Source organism: Saccopteryx leptura, chromosome 1 (assembly GCF_036850995.1).
Source record: "Saccopteryx leptura isolate mSacLep1 chromosome 1, mSacLep1_pri_phased_curated, whole genome shotgun sequence".
Lineage (NCBI taxonomy): Eukaryota > Metazoa > Chordata > Mammalia > Chiroptera > Emballonuridae > Saccopteryx > Saccopteryx leptura.
The window spans coordinates 122,230,069-122,251,348 of record NC_089503.1 but is presented as its reverse complement, the minus strand read 5'-3'; the positions used below and the strand labels follow the sequence as shown (position 1 = coordinate 122,251,348).

Below are 21,280 nucleotides of genomic sequence, written 5' to 3'. Positions count from 1 at the left end.
CGCAGATGCTGGTAAATACGTTTGTAAATTTCAGTGGATTGACCATTTAAACAAAAGAGCAGTGAATTTGAGGGGTAGTTACTAAAGCAGCAGACCACTTCAACACAGGAAATGGTGTTCTGAGGAGGATGGCAGGAGGCATGGTTTATCTTAGATGTGCAAATTCAGGTGTGTGTGTTAGCATTTTTGAATGACCAGTATAAGTCTAGGAAAAGAGATCACTTCCAAATAATTATAAAGGGAAAAGAAATACAGATAATTGGATAAGTAAAAATTCACCAAATCAATCTGGTGGAAGCAAAAGAAATGAGAACAACAAAAATCATGATAGAGCCTGACCAGGCGGTGGCACAATGGATAGAGCGTTGGACTGGGATGCGGAGGACCCAGGTTCGAGACCCCAAAGTTGCCAGCTTGAACGCGGGCTCATCTGGTTTGAGCATAGCTCACCAGCTTGGACCCAGGGTCGCTGGCTTGAGCAAGGGGTTACTCGGTCTGCTGTAGCCCCACGGTCAAGGCACATATATGAGAAAGTAATCAATGAACAACTAAGGTGTCGCAACGAAAAACTAATGATTGATGCTTCTCATCTCTCTCCATTCCTGTCTGTCTGTCCCTATCTATCCCTCTCTCTGACTCTCTGTCTCTGTTAAAAAAAATCGTAATAGAAATCACAAACTAAGATGTAATAATTTGTCTATAAGTATCAATAATTACAGTAAACACAAAATAGATTATTCTTGTTAAATAACAAAGATTTATCTGATTGAATACCATTTAAAAATCATGCTTTATATAAAGAAAGTTTTAAAATATATAAACTATTAGAAAAATATCTACCAGGCAAATATAACAATAATGAATAAAAAGCTAGTATAGAAATAGTAATATTAAGCAAATACACTTAAAAGCATGAAACCATTATTAGAAATAAAGAGGGCCATTCATTATGAAAGGAAGAGTGTCAATATACACCTAACACTAGAGTCTCAAAATCTAGAAAACGAAAATAAACAGCAGTAAATCCTGGCTGCTGAGTTGGTAGATTTTACGTGACAAAGGGTTCAGTCATATATTCCCTTTCTCAAGGACCTAGAGATGGGCTAGAATTATGGGATAACAAAACAAATTGCACTTAAGTCCCCTTCAGTGAAAATGCCTTTAGATTATTACCCTCTTTACATAACTTCATATGTAAAGTAAAAACAAGAATCCCAACCTTTCTGCTTCTTACAAGTAAATATTGGGTTCAGCAGCCTCGTCACAGATGGATGCGTCTTTGGGGTTTTCTTATCTACAGTACATGCAGTCTCCCTTCCTACACTTGCTGGGAAATGTCTGCTTTCCTCTTCTACAAAAAGTATGTGGAAAATGTGTTCATATCTCCCTTTCATTTTCTCCATAAGATAAGCTACTACTGTAGCCAATGTGGTTTAGGAAGGGTGTGAAATTTGGATCATATGAGCGAAGAGTTCAGGCACCAAAGAACCTCAGAGATGGGACTGCCAATCACCAGGCTCTGGAGATGGAGGACCCGACCCACGCACCGCAGTCCCCAGCCTTTTTCCCACTTCCTGAGCGCTTTCTCAGATGTGCAGGATGAAGGTCTACTGAACATCCTTGTGTGTGTGCAGCACCCCACCGACTCCTCTCCGTCCAGTTCCTGTGCTTCCTTCTATTCTAAGTTAGGGAAATCTCTTTCATGGCTAATCTTGCCCTGTGTTTTCCTGGTAACCTTACTTCATGAGGTCTAAGATGATTATCAAGGCTCTCAACACAGGTTCTCGGGGGGCAGCAAGAGTGAGAACTCTTTATTTGTAGGAAACATTTCTGCATTAGGGTTTCTGGGGCAGGCCAAGGTGGAGCCCTGAGCATGGTCTGCTTCTTACTGCCGGTTTGGAGAAAAGCAGGTGCTCACCTGCTCCTCCCTCCACCCCCTCTGACTTTCAGTCCTTCCCTGTCATCTCTGCTCATTGCCCCTGGAATTCTGAGGGGTACCTGACCCTCTTTTCCTCAAATTGGAATGGCTCAAGCCTAAATCTGAGCTGTATATGAAAAGGAACCTTAAATATTAATACTTTTGTTCACTTTGCAAACATCTGTGCCTGCTTTCTCTGCCACTGGTTTTCAAATCACCCGCCATGTGTCAGGAATTCTGCCAGGCACTGGGGGCTGGCGGGGGAGGGGTGGGTAGATAGGCCACAGCCTCCTGAATAGACATGGCCCCCTGTAGAGGGCTTTCCCTGGTAGTTTTGGCTGGTTAAGCCAAGACCCACGAGTCAGTGAAATTCAGCTTGGTGTGAGAGACAGGCCTTGAGGACGACAGGTGGGACTGTTGCGCAGCATGGCCACGAGGCCTCAAGGCTGGAGTGTGGGCTCTGGGAGCCCTGTGCAGGTGCCCAGCCTCTCCTCTCTGCAGACCCGTCAGGTGCGGGCTCCGGGCTCTCCACTCACACTGCCGCCCTGTATCTTCTCACTGCCACACCTCCCAGTATTCTCTCCCTCTCTGTTCTTCCCACTGCACTGCCAGGACCTGGCCTTTCGGCCGGCCTCTTTTTCAGCATCCTCAACTTCTCCTGCTCTTAGTTCTTTTATTTCTGGCACTAAATATTTATAGACCCCCACCCCTCTTGAAGAATGTCACTCGATACTGCTCTGTTTTTTAGAGGCCAGTTGGTTTCAAAAGTGTGCTCTGCCACTTGCCTCTACCTGCTCGTGGCCCACCGTCATCAGCCGTCCAGTGCACGGTGGCACACAGTGATGCACACTGCCCACTGCAGACATGCAAAAGTCCATCACAAGCCCTGGCCTGGTAGCTCAGTTGGTCAGAGCATCGTCCTGATCCACCAAGGTCGCAGGTTTGATCCCCAGTCAGGGCACATACAAGAATCAACCAAGGAATGCATAAATAAGTCCAATAACAAATCATTGTTTCTCTCCTCCCCTTCTCCCTCATCTCTCTAAAATCAATTAATAAACCAAAAAAATTTTAGAAATCTATTGCAGTTGATCCAGCTGTTAATATACCTTCCCTCCATTTGCTTCATAGTGAAAATCTTGAATCCTTTCCATTCACAAGTATGGCAACCTCCTGTTGTGAGATAGGCCCCACGTAGTCACTGGTGGAGCTCCAGAATCTAGCCACTCCAGTGTGTGCATCACAGGAAATGCCCCTGAACCACATCAGTTTGGTCCTAGGGGGTTGCTGTGCCTCATAGTACCCCCTCGGGCCATGCAGGTGGAGGGACTGCGCTCTATAATAGGAAATAGCCTCAGATATAAATGTAGTAAGGTGGGGAGGGGACCATAAGACCTGAAAAAAAAAAGGTGGACTTCTCTCTAGCCCCTCCACCTTGCTTAATAAAGATGGGGTGTGAGTAGGAGGGAGGGGGGATAGCGTTTTAAGCCAGAAGAGATGTTGGCTGTAAGGTAGCTCCATGAGGAGACCGGCTTTATTGAGACCGAGGGCAGTAGATTGGGTCTAGACACACAGTGGCCTCAGAACTAACATTATACATGTGTTTGTAGCTTTTCATTCATTGGCAGCTCTGTAGCTCCTCCCAAACAACACAGTGGTATCAGTCTTGCTCTAAGCACATGGGGGAATGGGGCCCTCTGACGTGAATTACTACCTTCCCCAACTTTCTTTCTCTGTCTTCCGTATCTTTAACTGCTTTTCGTCAAAACAAATTATAAAACAAGGGATTATGGCAGAGATCTAAGTTCATATCTTAGATTTATGTATTTTTTGACAGGATAGCCTTTGGAGGCACCGTAAAAGTGGAAGCATGCACTTGAGTGCTTAATAAGGACCCTATTTCATTTCTGAAACATGCTCACAAAGATGGAGCAAATTTTGTGTTTAGGGAGAAGTGTTCTTTCATAGTTAAGTTTAAAGTTGGTTAGTTTGTTTCTTCTGATTATGTTTTGAAAGATCCTTTGTAAAATGCATTCTAAAGTGTTTTAGTTTAGAGATCTTGAATTAGCACGTTATTTAATATTTTATAGACAGCTCCTTCAAAGTAATGAGTTGTGGCATGATGAGATAACATAACAGGTTCAGAGAGGAAGTGGTGAAAAGTCTTATGATTGAATTCCTTTAAAATGTACTAAATATAGATTTACTATATAGAACTATTATAGGGTTCTGGGAAGGAGGAACCCAGAAGGACCCCCGTGTTTGCTCGGTGGAAGCGAGCTGTACGGCCCGTGTACCTTCTGCAGGGCGCAGGCCCTCCCTGCAGGGCCCGGGTCACGTTTTGTTCCCAGTGCAGCTGTAACTGCAGGGGAAAGTACTTGTGTCATTTTTGCATGCAGTTTGTTAGGGCCAAGGACCTCCCGCACTAATCTGAAGAGCCACTCTTTCTTTATTTGGTGCAGTGATTGTGAGTAGATGTATCCTATTGACTGAATACATGCTGATGCCTTCACAGAGGGTGGCATACGCAGCCATGTTGGATTTTCATGCAGGAGCTTTAGAAAAGGAATTTAAAATGTTTTCCATGGGGAGCTATTTGCAAATGACTGGCAGAAAGGTAGATGCTCTTTGATAGTCATCTTCTAAATAGTTGTCCACTTTAAGGTTCCCTTTTAGATGGAAAAAGCTATGAATACAAAAGCCAGTAAAACCCAGATAACTCTGGTTCAAGGAGGACACTGATGTGGCAAGCACAGCGTCCTCTGCTGTGACCGATCAGTAAACCTCTGGTATAGCATCTTCCCATAGCCGTCTGGCTGCAAGGGCTTCCACCGCCGTCTCTCCGCTCTGCTTGTTCCTTGGATTCAAATTACCTTCCAAAGACATAACCTTTCAGAAAGTCATTCTCCATGAAGCCATTTCTGTCAACAGCATTTTATATGTGCCGTGTAATTATCTTGTCCTCCAGGATAAAGAAGTGTGGGATTTAGAAAGCAAGAAATCTTACCTTTCATTCTAGATTTTCAGAAGATAAGCAGGCCTATTCTCTGAGTCCCTGGTCGCTGCTGAGCTTGCTGAGCCTTTGTAGGAGGAGGTTGCAGTCAGCTGGCGGACCTACAGAACTTCTGCATTTTTGGCATGGTTTAAATCCAGGCCTGGAAGTGCTTCTGCTTTTATCCTGTCCTGTTTTTTCTAAGATCAAGAAATCTTACCTTTTCCACCAGGTTCTTACTGGCCTGTGGCCACCTTGCGGCTTGACTCCCAAGGATTTTGGTAGAAGAGAGTCTGATTCTCTTTAGAAAGGCTCCGTTTCTTTACTCCTAGCAATTACTCAATTTTAATATATTTCTTTAGAAAAGAGGAAACCACTTGGGCCCCCAGCCTGGCCTCACCCTTAATTATCTCCTGTAACCCTCCAGGGCATTGATTGTCCACAGGGACCAAGCCTGGAGAGCCGCCCCAGGGACAGGACAGCAGGGGAGACAGTGCAGAAGTCACTTTTCTTTAGATTCAAGTGACCTTTCTTACCTGACACCCCTCCTCTCTTTAAATCTAAATGTAAGTGACTCAGTTTCCCCTTATAAGAGGAACCCTGGTCTAGGCATGTGTTGTTTGAACAGTCCCAGCTGCACTGATGAACTTGGGTGGATTACTTGGCCTCTCTGTGCCGCGGTTTCCTCACTTGTGAAGTGGGAATGAAATAGTGTCCACATCCCAGGCTGTTATCAGGCACAGAGTAGAGGCTGCCAAGTTAGCATTTACAGCCGGTGTATTTATTAACTCGTGGAAATCTCTTGGCAAAAGCACTGAGGGTAGGTTCTGCTTGTGTGATGGTGAGGCCTTGGGCTTCAGAGAGCCCGCGTGCTGACCTGGACTCGAGCGTTCCCACTGCTGTGTGCCCAGAGCAGGCCGTTGAGCCCTTTGTGCGAGCTCATTTCTTCAAGTGTAAAATGAGAAGTGGGACTAAACAAGTGCTGTTAGTGTCCCAGGTCGTCTGAAAATGTGCTGTTCCTGTGGGATATGATTGTTCCAGATGTGTTTCCCTGCTAGCAGAGAGGTGGACAGCTTCCAGGAATGTAATGTTTAGCTTTTGGAAGGCGCTTTCACCAGAATAGGTAAGCAACTTCACAGTGGTAGTGACAATCAATAAAAAAAAAATGGGTTCAGCTCTTAAAAACTGCGTGTGTGCAGCATAAAGCGTGATGCTCTCTGAGCTGTGGCTCCTCCCAGGGGAGCAGAGTGTGGCTCCTGGTGAGGCCCTGAAGGAGGCAGCATGGAGCTCAGTCCAGCCATCATCCCCGGAAAGTCACCGCCCTGCAGCAGCTGGTAATTGGAGAGCCTTTGTGGGCAGCGTGGATGCAGAGCCTCTGAGCAGGATCTCTTGATGTGAATAGCTGACCATCACTAGGAGAGCTTATTCTGTGTCCAGAGGCCACACCAAGTGGCCCAGAGTGCTGGACTCTCAGGAGAGAAGGACTAGGTGTACACACACACATTTTCAAATAAGCTTGTTTAGACACGTTTTAGATTTACAGAAAAATGATGATGATAGAGTTCCTATGCCCTGCTTCTAGTTTTTCTTATTACTACCGTCTTTCTTAGTATGATGTATTTGTTACAATTAATGAACCAATATTGGTCTATAGTTATAAATGAAAGTCCATACTTTGTTCAGATTTCCTTAGTTTCCCCCCCAGAATCCCTCCAGGACCCCACATGCCATGTAGCTGTCATGGCTCCTTAGGTTCCTGTTGGCTCCCACAGTTTTTGTCATTATTCTCGTTGTTGTTTATAGTGGTCATCCTGTCCCTCATCATTACCACATTAGTCTAATCCTCATTCATAGATTAACTCCTCCTCCATTCATCTGTAAGGTGGGGAGATCCATTCTCTCTAGCCTGAGGCTTAGAGCCACAGTCAGTGACACAACTGGTATTGGAACTTGGAACTCGAGCCTCTGACGTGAGAGTTTCCATCTGTCACTCTACATCTCGGAGGTGGTTTGGTAATCTACAAGGAAGGCTTCTTGTCACAGTTGTCATTGGCAGGTTGCCAGACTGCACTGAAGGTATGTGGAGGACCAGAAAGCACGGCACAGGACAGAGGGTGGGCATTTATAAAACAGGCTTGTTATTAACAAAGATCTTTTGAAACGAGCAGTTTTGATGTTTCTGCTTTATATAGGAATTATTACAATTTAGCTTCTAAATATAATACAGAGCTTTTAAAAGTTCTGCAGTAAGATTGGGAACTGGCTGTGCTTATTAAATTATTTCAAATAATTTGATTCCAAAGAACATGTAAAATGAACACAGGTTTTCAAGTCTGACCATAATTAGTAAATTTTACTAGATTGACAGCTCTTCCATTTTCTAAAGAATTCTGAGAGATCCCTTGTTATCGGTGCAGAGCATTCCCATAGGATTTTGGATAGTAAAATGAAAAGACCCCTGAAAAGGGTTTCTCAGGTTGACAGGGAGAGGATGACAGTGAGCCCTGCCTCGCAGCAGTGTGTGCGCAGGCTTACAGGAAACACCATGTTGAGGAGACACAGGTGCTGGATTTCGTGGTAGGATAAGCTCGGGCTCCGCGGTCCTGATTTCCATGACCGGCCAGCCTTGTCCCCCGAGCCTGGTGACTGCCTTCCAGGCCCCAGTTTCCTTACCTGTAAAATGGCTGTGGTTGGGATTGAACAGCCCGGTGCAAGGGTGGCACTCATATCCGATTCAGAGTAAGTGTTGGTTACCGTGACACACGGGATGACAAGAGGAGGCTGACACTTAGCCGGCCTTGATGATCCCTGTAGACTCTGTTGGCACTGCCTCCCCACTGCTGCTTACACAGGGTGGGCTGTCCCGCACACCCTGACGCTCTGGGTGCACTTGCTCTGTACCTGTGCATCAGTGTCACTATGGAGGTCACCTTATACCAAACTTGAAAAAATTTCAAGTTTGTTTGTTTTTTAACTTGTAGGAAAATTAGAAGTACAGCACAAAGAACTTACTTTCCCATGAACCATTTTACTTGAGTGTGTATTTCCTGTACGGAAGGACATTCTGCTGGATGACCACAATTCCACCACCAAAATCAGGACATTAACACGGATACCTGGTGACCGTCTAGCCCTCAGAGCCCACGAGGTCCTTCACAGCTGAGGGACCCAGTGTAGAATCCCCAAGGCCTTTCGTGGTCAGGTCTCTGAGGTCCTTGCCTGGAGCAGTCTTCCTTTTCCTTTGGCTTTTGTGACCTGACACTTTAGATGATTTCAATCCCATTATTTTGGAAAACGTTCCTCCCTTTGGGTTTGTCTGACGTTTCCTCACAGTTAGACTCTGGTTATTTTATATCTTCGTCAGGGGCACCATGGAGTGCAGCTGTGTCCTTGTCAGGCCACCCCATCAGGTGGCACATGGTTTTCGACCGTCCTGCAACATCTGGTTCATTTTGATCCCTGGGTTCAGGTGGTGTGTCTGCCTGACTTCTCCTCTGCAAAGTGCGTCTTTCCCCTCTGTGATTAGTAAGTACTTTGTGGGGAGCCCCTTTGAAATTCTATAGTTTCCTGTTCCTCATCTAAGTTTATTTATTTCTGTGGATTACACTCTGCACTGTTACTGTTTACCCTCACTGTCCCTGACTTGGCCAGCAGGAGCCTCCTCAAGCTGACGTCTGTGTCCTGACCGGTCCACATTTGAGCATCTCCTTACTTCTGGCCCAGGAGTGTTTTAGGGTCATGTTGTACTTTGTCCCAGTCCACCTCTGGAGTCAGCTATTTCTCCACCTTATTCACAACGTTACCTCCAGTTCTGATGCAGCACCATGCAGTTCACTCACGTGTTCTCCTTGTCCGGTTTGTAACTATGTCCTCCAGAGTGAGAAGCCTGCCTCTCGTTACCCTCAGTGTATTGGCTTAGTAGATTAATGCCCCTGGAACTTAGCGGTCTCCCCGCTGGGAGGCTGTCCACGGCAGGGGGGCTGTTGTCCCCAACAGGCTTCGACTCCCCGCAGGGACACCCACCCACACTCAGGGCACCACCCAACCTCACTGATGAGTCGCCGACCTTGCTGGGCCTCAGGACCAAATTACTGGAGGAGAAGGATGAGGCCTCAGCCTGTTTTTCGGGGTGGGAGGACCAAAGGTTCCTGGGACTTCTCAGAAGTCCTCCACCTGCCCTGCCCTCTCCGCACCCCCCATCATCGAGCTTCTCACTGAGACTTTAGTGGGGTCTGGGCTCTGGCTTACCTGTTTATTTGAGGATCCCATTTGCAGCTTCTGCATTAGCAAGAATTAAAACAGAAGTAATCTTCAGAGTGTGTTAGATACTTGTTTATCTTAACATCCAACTCCTTTAAACTCTGGCTGCTCTATAGCCACTATAGTTATTCTTATTTCCTTTTTTTAAAAAAAAAAGTGTATGTTTAAGGAGAAAAAAAGATAGGCACAGGATTAGAAGTAAGCAGAAACAGGTGGAAAGGGACAGCAGCTCTTGCTCGTGTGTAAGTCTTCTCACTTGCACTTGGAACGATCATGAAGTTCTGTAATAGTGAAAGGCACAAACTGGAACTCTCCACTCCGCCACAAAACTGGGAGAAAAAGTGAAGCGGGTTCTGTGGCTCATGCTGTCTTCTGGCTGTGCAGAGCACAAAGCTCAGCCTCCCGGGTGAGTCAGGGCACAGCCAGCAATTGCCTACAGATACCCCCTCACTGCTGGGGACGGAAGGGCTGGTCATGAGGTTCGAGGTTTAACAATCTGAGGCAGTCATGGAAAAGGCTGCTGATAGAGACGTAGTAAGCTCCTGAAATCAGCTTTTCGATCATTTGTTTTCTGCTTGATTTACTGAAATGATCAGGAGCAGCACAGGCGGACTCACTTGCAGTGTTACGCTCTGAGCCTGGCTGGTGTGTGTTGTGTTCACCTTGTATGTCTCTGCCTCTTCTCTCGCACAGAACACGTACACCAATGCGGACAAGTTGCTAGAGGCCGCAGAGCAGCTGGCTCAGACAGGGGAATGTGACCCCGAGGAGATTTATCAGGCTGCCCATCAGCTCGAAGACCGGATACAAGACTTTGTTCGGCGTGTCGAGCAACGAAAGATCCTGCTGGACATGTCAGTGTCCTTTCACACCCACGTGAAAGAGGTACGACCTCGGGAGATGGAGCGGGAACTGGGGACCGCGTGGGGCTTTGAATGCGCTAGAAGGCAGGTGGCTCGGTCGTGATGTGAGAGAGCAGAGTGGAGGCAGCCGGTGGCAATCGCAGCCTGACCCCCTGAGCGGGTCACCGTGGACGAGGATGGAGCCAGACTTCCTGCAGGCTGTCCTGGTCGCACGGGTACATGCACTCTCTGCTGGGGCCAGTGGAAGCCTCATGTCTGTTGGGAGTGGGCCCGTGAGGGTTGGCTGCCTGGGGAGAGGTGTGGATGAGGAGGCGAGCTGAAGGACACCCCTTAACTTGGAGAGAGGCAGCAGGCACCCATTTTGTCCTAAATAGACGCCCTGCCCATGTGGTCAGAGCTGTGGGTTTCCTCTGTGTATGTTAGCCTGTCATGTGGCGAAAGTCACGGTTGCCTTCTGATTTTATCAGACTGTGTGACTACTTTCAGATACTAATAACAATGAATTTCACAGAATACTAAATGTACCAAAGCTGATACTAAGACATCAGCATTAATTAAGGCCATATTGGCTTTGGTGATGTCTGCTCAGTGTTATTAGCTCAGGAATTCTTTTTAAGAATTGCACCTGGAAGGAGGCAGGGACCTGTAAGCCTTATTGCAGGCCAAGCACTTAGATTCGGCATGCTGGGACCTGGACGCCAGACTCCTGCCCCCAGAGGCCAGGACACCTAATACTGGTGTCCAGGGGGAGAGGGGAGAGGAGATATTTTCATGGAGATGGCAAATATTTTGTACTGTACGGTAGCATTTAAAAGGTGGTTGATGGAGGTGTCAGCCTTGATCTTACCCTTAAAATCAGCTTTGGAAGCATTCTGGGACCCCTTTCTCTTTCTCTCCTTTTTTCCTCTGAAATGAATTCACAAGATGCTTCACCTCCTTTTAGAAGAAGAAGGCTGTTACTCTGCCTTTCAAAAAGTGATTTTAAAATAGTATTTAAAAGAACTGTTGATTAGTCTAATATAAATTTGGATTTTATTTTAGGAGAACTCTTTTTTCCTGTATTTGTTCTTCACCTCAATCTCTGTTTCCTTCAGTATTATTTGTAGCATTTTATTCACATCAAGTCTGATTACTGTAACCCCATTATTAGTCTTTTATCACCTGTCCCCCTTTCCTTTTGGATGCTTTTTATACTGCTCATTCATTCACTCTTTCACTGGTTCATTCCAGAGTGTCTCCTAAGCCAGCTGTAATGTTCACGGAGGTGATATACAAGTGAACAACAGGAGAAAACATACGGTATTTCTGCTTTGGTGTATGTCACTTATTTTTAGTCATTCATTGTTCTCTTGGTAGCTGTTAAGTTATTTGAAGACCAGAACTGTGTCTCACTTGAGTTTGTTCCCACCAGTTAGCCTCCCTGCAAGACTTATTAGATACTCAGTGACCTGTAGAATAATGTATAAAATAATGGTGTCTATTATTAGCATGTATTCTGAGATTTAATGATAGAAGGGCATATTTCCATTTTCAAGTATAGCAAAAGCATAATTATTTTCATCCATTTGGACTCATTCAACTTCCTTCTCAAAATTGGGTCCTGAGTTTAATTAAAAATTACCTTTAAAATTTGTAGGTTATTTGAGGCAACCAGGTGGTCACGTTGAGTTCTCTGCTGGAATTTATTTCCGAATGGCTTTGGTGGCCCTGAGTTGGTTTTTGTCCACTTAATTCCCAGGAGCCATGGTTTCCCGGGAAAGACCATTCTCGTTTGAATCAGGCTGTGATTCTCGCTGGGTTTAAGTCAAGAAGCCTTTTGGTTCTGCTCTTGCAAACTCATCCTCTGAACGGGGACAAGTGTTTGTTTGGGATAATGCCTGGGAAAAGAACTTTTCATTTTATTCAGAAGTCAAAAATAAAGGCCACCCAGCCACCTGGAGATGTTTTTGTCTAACATACCAGCTTGCCTTCATTTTTATGCCTGACACTTAAGCGTGCAAACTTCCTTCGTTATGCCAGGGCTCACTCTCCCTGGACCTCACACTGCGGGGGGAGGAGGGTTCCTAGGAAGCGGGAGCTCTCACTGCTTCTTGGGGTGCAGAGCACTGGGAGCTGCTGCTTCTCCCCACCTCACCTGGTGCGCTCCAGGAGCGTGCTGAAACACCCAGGGCTTTCTCAGCCAGCACGCTAAAATGGCCCCAGGTTCTTTTCCCTTCTTTCCCTTGTGGAGCTGGCAAACCAGTAGGGCATCTCGGGGTTAACCTAATTTAGGAAAATTGACAAAGGTGTACATGTAGTGCTTCTGATGCTCTATCTCTCTATCTACCTATCAACCTATCCATTTATCCATCCATCCATCCATCCATCCATCCATCCATCCATCCATCCATCATTATCTATCTTGTGAACCAGCTGCCCTCTAATGGATTCTTATAATCATAGCCAGTGCCTACCTATGATTAGTTCCCTGAGTGTCCCCAGCCTCTCGAACATCATTCCTCCAGATCGGATGTTGTGTCTCCCATGCAGAGCACTCTACAGTTTGGTTCTCAGCTCTCCAGCCTTCATTTTGCCTGTCTTGCAGTAGTTTTGCTGATGATGTAACTGTCTGTAATCGTCTTAAAATTATTTGCTCGTTTCCATTTTCTATTTCTACCTCACATGTATGCCTCTAAAGATGTATACGATACCTTTAAACATTATTCTCCAGCTTTTTTTTATGAAAAAACTTTTCATTTGAAATAATCATAGGTTCACAGGACATTGGGGAAAAAAGAATTGGACAAAGAAGTCCATGCACCCTCTCCCAGCCACCCGCAGTGGTCACACCCTGCACAACCACAGTGTACTCTCAGAGCAGGGCAGGGGCTGCACTCCACAGATGATTCCAGTCTCCCCAGGTGTGCGTGCACGCACGTGTGTGTGTGTGTAGTTCGATGCAGTTTCATCACGTGTAGGTGCCTGTAACAACCACCACTTTCAGCGTATAGAATCATGCAGATCTGTTCCATCGCTTCCTTGGCTGCCTCCTGTCTCCGTGCCGGCCCTACTGCATCTCTGACCCTTGGCAACCAATAAGCTGTTGTTTTCTGTCCCTGTAATTTTGTTATTTCAAACAATGTATACAAATGGCATCACACAATGTGTAACTTTTTTGAGACTAGCCTCTTGTACTTAGCATAATTCCTGTGAGCTCCAGCCCTGGTGTTGTGTGTATTACACAGTGGTTCTTTTTCTTTATTGCCACGTAGCATTTCATGGTATGGCTGTAACACGATTTGCATTACCACTTACCCATTGAAGGTCAGTTGGGTTAGTTTTTGGATTTTTTTGCTGTTAGAAAAAGAGAAGCTATGGACATTTGTGTACGGGCTTTTGCATAAACTGATTTTTCATTTCTCTGGGATAAGGGCTCCAGAGCGCAATCACTGGGCCTTTATATAAATTGCACGTTGTTCTAAATGAAATTGCCAAACTGTTTTCTAGAATGGAGGTACCATTTTGCATTCCCATCAGCAATGCACAGGTGACCTCTAGCTTTTGCATCTCAGAAGTCCAAGATTGCTTTGATAAATTTGTCAGTAAAAACCAATGCATAATATTTTAGGATATTTGCTTTGTATGATCAAATCACAGTAATTTATGTTTAACATTAATTTCCTTAGCTGAACTCTTAAAATGCACTCTTAAATATTTTGTTTCCTTAATTTATTTATCGATGTTGATGACCAATTAAATGGCCTCAATCTAGAGAAAGCTAGAGGAAACTGAGGGTCTAAATCAGCCTTTGCATGTGGGGACCTTTGATATGACTTTGGGCAATCAGTTGCTGCCTACTGGTGTAGAACTTGGTATTCACATGGACTATAGTATCCGTTATTTAAATAACAATAATAGGTGGGCTTCCCATTGATGGGAATATTAAAAAAAAGAGATCTAATCATGGATGCTTTTTTCCTATAAAAATATAATCTTTATTAAAATAATGAAAGTTTATTATAGCATACATTTTCCCTTTACTTTCTGGCTGAGTGGCCTGGGGCTCAGGGGCAAGTTGCTCTGCGTTGCCTCAGCTTTCTCAGTCCCAGAACGAGAATAATGACATCTCTAAGGGATGTGGTACAACTCGGTGAAAGTACAGATGTAAAACACTTACCACAGTGCTTATCTTGTTGTAGGTGCCATTTTTATCCTCCCTCAACACCCCCCTTGTCACTTTACTCAATGTAAACTAAATGATATAGATTTAAATGTTAAGATACCTAGGTATAATCTCCTGTCTTCCTCACTCACCTTTGATCAACAAGAACTGCTTCTCCTGCTTCTGGTGCCCTTTCTCAGAGGGAGCACCTCAACCTGACCCTTTTCTTTTCTTTCTTTTTTTTTGTATTTTTACAAAGTTAGAAACAGGGATGGCAGAGAGACAGACTCCTGCATGTGCCCGACCGGGATCCACCCAGCACGCCCACCATGGGGCAATGCTCGGCCCCTCTAGGGCGTTGCTCCATTGCAGCCAGAGCCATTCTAGTGCCTGAGGCAGAGGCCATGGAGCCATCCTCAGCGCCCAGGCCAACTTTGCTCCAGTGGAGCCTTGGCTGTGGGAGAGGAAGAGAGAGATAAAGAAGAAGGAGAAGGGGAAGGGTGGAGAAGCAGATGGGCGCTTCTCCTGTGTGCCCTAGCCGGGAATCGAACCCAGGGCTTCCCCACACCAGGCTGACATTCCACCACTGAGCCAGCTGGCCAGGGCCAATCCTTTTCTTATGGTCCAAAGTCAGAGCCGTTTTGGGAGATGAATGGCTCAGTCCAGCTCAGTCCCCAGCACACAGCGGGCCATTACAAAGAACCTCCACTCACTGCTCCATTCCTGTTGGCACAGGTTATTCTGTACATATCACCAAACATTTCTGCTCCCGGCCAAAGCTGTAAAACAAGTGAATGATTTTTTCCCCCACTAAATCAATCTATGTAAAACATTTGTGTTGGCCAGTGGGAAAAGAGGGATGTTATTCTCTGAAAGGGAAGTCCTTTCATCGGAATACTTTAATTCATGTAAAATAGTAATTTTTTTTCTATAAACAAACTTAAAACTTGTTTAAATTTATGAATTTTCTATTTTTTAATATTGGCCCAATATTTTCAGATAGAGGGAATTTTTATCTCAGTGAACAGTTAGTGCAGAAAATTGTAGAGGACTGTAACATACCTGACACAGTAAGAGTCACTTAGTAGGCAATTATTAGATGGGTTTATGACATACTGTATTATATTTATTTTTACCTCAGTATTATACAGGGATTGGAAATATATAACTGGGCACTGATTCTGCATTTTATGATTTCTTGCCAGAGTCACCTCTAAATGGAGAGTTGCCAATGTCTGCTTTAATTAGCTGTTTGTAGATTGGTCTCAATTAATGTAACAGAAGGGTGAAGCAGTTTAGCAGAAGGTTAGGAAATGCAATGATATAGGTCTTAAAATGCCCAGCTAAACAGTGGGTGGATATGTAGTCTCATTTACTTGTTAGACTTCTTTTTATAGAGGGTATTTTGATAATCTTACTACTTTCTCAGTTTGATACTCAGCTTCACAAACTAAGTGTGATCTCTGATTAATTGAGAGAAGTAGTCAAGTATCCACCCGTGTTTCTGACACATATTGTTACTGGTTATTGTTGCTCTTATCCACTATGTGCTAGAAAGACTGGTCACCGTCAGAGTAGTTAGGAGTGTGTCAGGAAAGCTTTCAAGTTCCATATGAGTGAGGCTTAGCGGTGGAGACTGATGAGGCCTTTTTGTTTGCTTGATTTTGTTATTTCTTCCTTTTAAAAATATTTTTATTGAATTGATTGGGGTGACATTTGTTAATAAAATGATACATATTTCAGGTGTACCATTCTACAGTACATCGTCTGTACACTGTATTCTGTGTTCACCACCCGTGTCAAGTCTCCGTCCATACCATCTATCCCCCTCTACCCTCCTTCACCTCTTTCAACCCCCTTTCCCTCCGATCCCCACACTGTTCTGTCCATAAGTTATTTTTTCTTTGCTTAACATTCACCCAGTCTCCCAACCAAAATTCAGAACCACAAGATCAAGGAATGGTTAGGCTTTCTGCTTGGAACCAGTGCTGTTGATAGGGACAAGTAGAAAGTAGAGAAGGTAGTTAAACTGGGTTAGGAAAAGCTAAGGACCACAACCGGTGATGGTTTTATAAAAAAGGACTCACTTCTTCTAAATGAGTTCAAATCTGTCTGTCAAGACAAATTAGATCTCCGGATAGTGAAAGAACTTGGTATTAGATCACATCTTGGTCTGTTGTTCTCTCAGGAACTGCAGGGAAAGGAAGAGATGCCAGAAGTCTGTAAATGTACACATACTTTTTCAAGAAGGTAGATTTCTCGTGTTACTCAGGGTGAAGTAATCCTAGGCAGAGTTTTAGAAAAGACAGTTTATAAACAGCCAGTAAAGGAGGAAGGAAGTTAAACAGGTCGTAGCATGTTAACTTTATTTCATTCTTTATTGTGTTTCTGGTTTGATAAAGGGCAGGTAGTGGGGTTAGTGAGCATTTGACCAGGCCTTTGACATTTTAATTTATAGGCAAGACAGAAAAATATGGGTCTTCTGTTAGTACAGCCACATTAGAACTCCACTGCTGAGTGGCTGTAAAAAAGAATCAACCATGGCTGTCAGTTAACACAAGAGCAAGACTGTACTTATCCTCCATGCTGATCTCCAAGTAGAAGATGCCGGAAAGAATTGTTTGTGATAGCAAAATATTACTCATGCCCAGTATGTGAATAAGGAAGTCATCTCCAGTCCAGACCCACAAAGAAAGTGGTGATGGGAGATGGTAGACCAGTCATCTTAGCTGAACCCCAGGCCCAACAGATTTTAAGTCCTGCTGTCAGCTTGTATCAGGGAGCAGCCTGTATAGTCATCATGTCTTCAACCTGATAATCTGATGCCACTAACCTATTCAGAACTTTTGCTTCGTATGTAACATCTGGAGAGATCATTCATCTGAAGTCAAGAACCCTGGCCTTTGTTTTGTTGAGATGTGTTTTTCTTGAAAATGAGCAAATTGCCACAAAGTAAGGTTAGTCTTGGGGTGCTGTAGCAGAACTAGCCATGGCTGCATGAAAACCCTTGCACGTGAGACTGTCAAGACAGGGGTTGGCTAATGGATGATGTCAGCAGATGTTGGCTGGAGGACATGTCCATTGTCACTGTAGATCTCTGTTCCTATGCAGAAAGTCTGTAAGTGATGGATTGGCATGGAAGGCAAGCTTATCAAAGTCTAGACCACCGTCTATCTGATATGTCAGATAATAGAATAGGACCCCAGAGATCTCAGAAGTAAGTCAAAATCCATCTCAGAAATTTCATTTGTAGATTTTAATGTAAGTCTGTTCTGCATCAGAAACACTAACTTAGGCAGGTTACAGAGTAAGGGCCATACAAGCATTAAACCAAAAATAACCTTACATGTGTTGGTTGGTTGTCCACAGCAACGTCATGCCCCAAAGTAACGTATTAGCTATAATGAGTAAAAGCACAGGATCATAAAGGGGGCGGGGAGGTTGTCTTCAGTTCTCCAGCCTCCACTTTGAAAGGGGAGCTAGTTCAGAGGAGAATGAGCTGGTGTCCACAGAGCTCTGATGAGGCCGTGCTGGGAGTTCAGGAGTAAAGGGTTGCTTTCAAAAATGATCTGGGGAGGGGAGGAGCTTTTCCAAAACTTGACATTTTAGAGAGTCTTATCCTTCAGGGATGTTGGGGAATTTAACCCCCCCCCCAATTTCTCTTAAAATCTCTGTTTTTAGCATATTAAACTTCCTGTAAATCTCTGGGTGTTGAGGTGCCAGCACTGCCCTTGATCTCTCTGTCAGCCATAACACGGGCCTCACCTTGTCCTTGCTCACACGTCTGCTGCCTCCACCCTTCGGTGCTGTGAAGCTCACTCACCCGATGTCCCTTCTTAATGTGTGGGCTGCCCTGACATGCTCCAGGTTTCTCCCCTTACACATATTTGCACTGGTATTATTTCATGATCTGACTTTGAGTTGCCCTGCCCCTACATCCTTTATAAATTACCTTTCATCATATTGAATCTTTTATCACTCATCCAAGAATAACGAGATGTGTAATGCACCAAGAAGAACCAGGTACTTCTGTAGTCAGGGCAACAGGCATTGCCCAAAAGAGCAATCTGTTGTTTCTGGCTGGAGAAGTGCTGTGCTGCTCATGGCTGGAACAGTTCCCCTTTGATTGTCTGCTTCTCATACCTGAAACTGGATCCTGTTGTATGTTTATAACGGGTGCCGTGTGAAATTCCACCTGCGAATTGCCATTGAAACCACCTACTTCCACTCCTGGCTTGCAGCTCCTCCTGGAAGCTGCGGCTTTTGTACTTCGCATGCCACCTGACTGCTCACACATCGTCTTAGTAAGGTGCCAATAGCAGTACTTCTGTTTATAAAAGTGCTTATAGCTTTGCCAGCTAGGGAAGACATATGGTAATATGATCCCATTTCACAGATGACAAAACTGATCTTAGAGAGCTCCAAGGATTTCCCAAGGTCACACAGGGAATCAGGACCCACTTCTGGTATGCTGTGAGCAGGCTTGCAACTCGTGTACAAACTGCATCTGAGGGAGGTTGCCCCTCGAGCAATCCCCAGATCTCGGGGCTCTGACCTTACCACTCACTGAATCAGCTCAAAGCTCAGTCCTTTCCTGTGACGCCACTGTGGTGAGTTCCTCTCAGAGCCCTCTCTGGTGGGGCCTCCCCTCTCCAGTTAGAGAGGAAGGGGTTTTTTCAGGGTTTCTCTCCCAGCAGAGCGGGGTCCCTCCTTGAGTTACCTCTAGCACAAGAGTTTGTAGGAAGGGTGCAGCTGGGTCAGGCTCAGCTGGACACTAGGTCCAGGACCAGGCTCTGCCATGTCTTCATCGCAGGAGTTTTCTCCCCAGAGCCCCTTTTTGTCTCCCTTACCCAGTCTCCTCTGTGAGTCCTGGTTCATGAACCAGGTGTGTACACACCTACATCCACTTGTGGTCTGGGTTCAGGGTTTGTGTCTTGGAATGCTCCTGGCCACAGCTCAGAGAGCCTCCAGGGGGCAGTATTGCCTAACTCCGGCTGCCCGAGGAGCCTGAGGCAGTGTGGGCCATGCTTCTCTTAAGGAGTAGAATCTAAGCGCTGAGAACTTTGAGAGTGTACCGCCTCTCTTGCTGTCGAGCAAAGATTTATTTTTATTGTAAGTTAACAGCATGCACAATTTTAGGAGTCATATGTACCATTTTCAGAGCTTACATACAGACTTTGCCTGAATCCTATTGCGTTTGGAATGCATCAGCTCATCTCCAGTTGACATTAGAAAAGACCTTTTCTGTGAGACTTATTTCCTCCGAATTGAATGACAGTAATTCTATTGGACCAGATGGAAAAATTCTAAAGGAGCAAAGAACCTTTGGGCATTTTAACATCATAGATTTAGATGTATCCTCATTCCTCCCTCAGTTTTCTCTCTTCATCCACCAGTTGCAGGGCCAGTGCCTGTGGTCTCCTGCACAGCTGCGACCCTACACTGGTTCCACACCCACCAGGGGGGCGACACATTCCACCATGCACATGTGTTGAAATGTCCAGGATGTTGAGGGAGTAGGCTAGTTCTTTTTTAAAAAAAAAAAAATACCAAGAGGAAAGGAAAAGGCTTTGCCCACAGATACTCATGACTTCCCCCAGAACCAAGGGGAAGTGATTTCTATTGAACCCAGCAGACTCATTCAGCACCTTTTCCTCATGCTGTCCTATTTTTAGGTGGAAAAAGATTGAAATGTGGGATGGTGTTACGTTGACCAGACTAAATGACATAGTTTGAGTAAATCAGTAGGAACCTGGATACATTTTAAAAATTATCTAGTGAAAGAAGGCTTTTAAAACTTCATGATGCTTATCATTAGGAGATTTTTCCTTACAAGAACAAAACTAATAGTAGTGGCTAACTAACATTTACGTATTTCTTCACTATGAGCACGTCCTCGAATCTCCCTGGCAGCCTGGGAGGCAGGCATTATTCCCATGCCCATTATACCATGCACATGCATGCAGGCCAGTGACTTGCCCATGGTCACACCATAGGGCACACTAAGTCAGGATTTGAACTCCAGCAGTCTGACCCAGAGCCCTTACGCTTAGCTGTTCTTCCATATTCCCTCTCATGAGAAGTGTTTTACTTTGTGATAACACGTGAACTGTTATGCAATGGCGAGGGGGTCATACAGAAGCACAGCTATGTATTGCACCTCTACAGTAGGTTTTGAACCCCCTTCTCTCCTCTTTACAGTGTATAGAATCAAGACTGGTTAACATGGTTTTGTAATTTAAATGGTATTTAATGGTAGTATTTGCTGGAGGCGAGGAATTTCGTAGACATCTCCACCCAGACACACACATCCTGTCCACAGGCTGGGTCACACTGGATCAGGGTGGGGGACCTGACCCAGCTGTTTGGATAGGGGTGGCAGGCATTGGGACACCTGTACACTAGGTGTGTCTTATCCAGGACCTGCGGATTGCCTACCAGCTGTCTTAATTAGTGTTGTTTTGCTGATATTGCATTGTTTTCTAGTGGGCTTTTAAAAACTTGCATTTCTGTTTTCTCAACATATGTAAAAGAAATGATTCTGATTTCTGCCAGTGTTACGAGATCCTAGCTCTTTAAAGTGTAGTGTAACTAAAACTAGAGACTACATTGGCCTCAGCCCACAGGGTCGTTGAAGACCAGCTTGCTGTCTAATGTGTCCATCAGGCACCTCCTTCTGTGATGCAGAGTCGGTATTAGTGGTGGAGTTGGCTCCTGTTCCATTCATTTTATTGATGCGAATACTTAGATTACATGAGAGAAGAGCAGTCCTTTTGGAGGCACTTTTGCTTAAATCATTCAGCTTCACTGAATGAGCATAAAATGCTGAGGGAGCACTATTTCCAAAGATTCAGCAGTTGAACATGCAGTGTCCTTCCATTCATTCCTTAAGCGTTCTCCATTTTCTACGCATCAACCAGCTCCCGGGCTGATTCAGGGCAGATGTGCTCAGGGGATGCTCCTGGGCTCATCCCACAGCTGGGGCAGCTACAGCGCAGCATGTGCATTAAGGTAGAAGATAGAATTGAGACTCTGAGAGAAGGGAGTGGAGTGTTTTTGTTCTTTTGTTTTCAGCAGAAGAAACACAGTTGCAAAAGTCTACTTTT

General features: G+C 44.9%; 1 protein-coding gene across 10 annotated transcripts in view; it reads left to right on the top strand.

Moving 5' to 3' along the window:
• TRIO (trio Rho guanine nucleotide exchange factor) overlaps positions 1–21,280 on the top strand; it is a 339,734-nt gene that overhangs the window by 175,479 nt on the left and 142,975 nt on the right. For all 10 annotated transcript variants that reach the window (XM_066374347.1, XM_066374307.1, XM_066374298.1 and 7 more), the window contains one exon: positions 9,864–10,055. In XM_066374347.1, the coding sequence (XP_066230444.1) occupies positions 9,864–10,055 (192 nt within the window). The remainder of the gene's footprint in view (positions 1–9,863; positions 10,056–21,280) is intronic.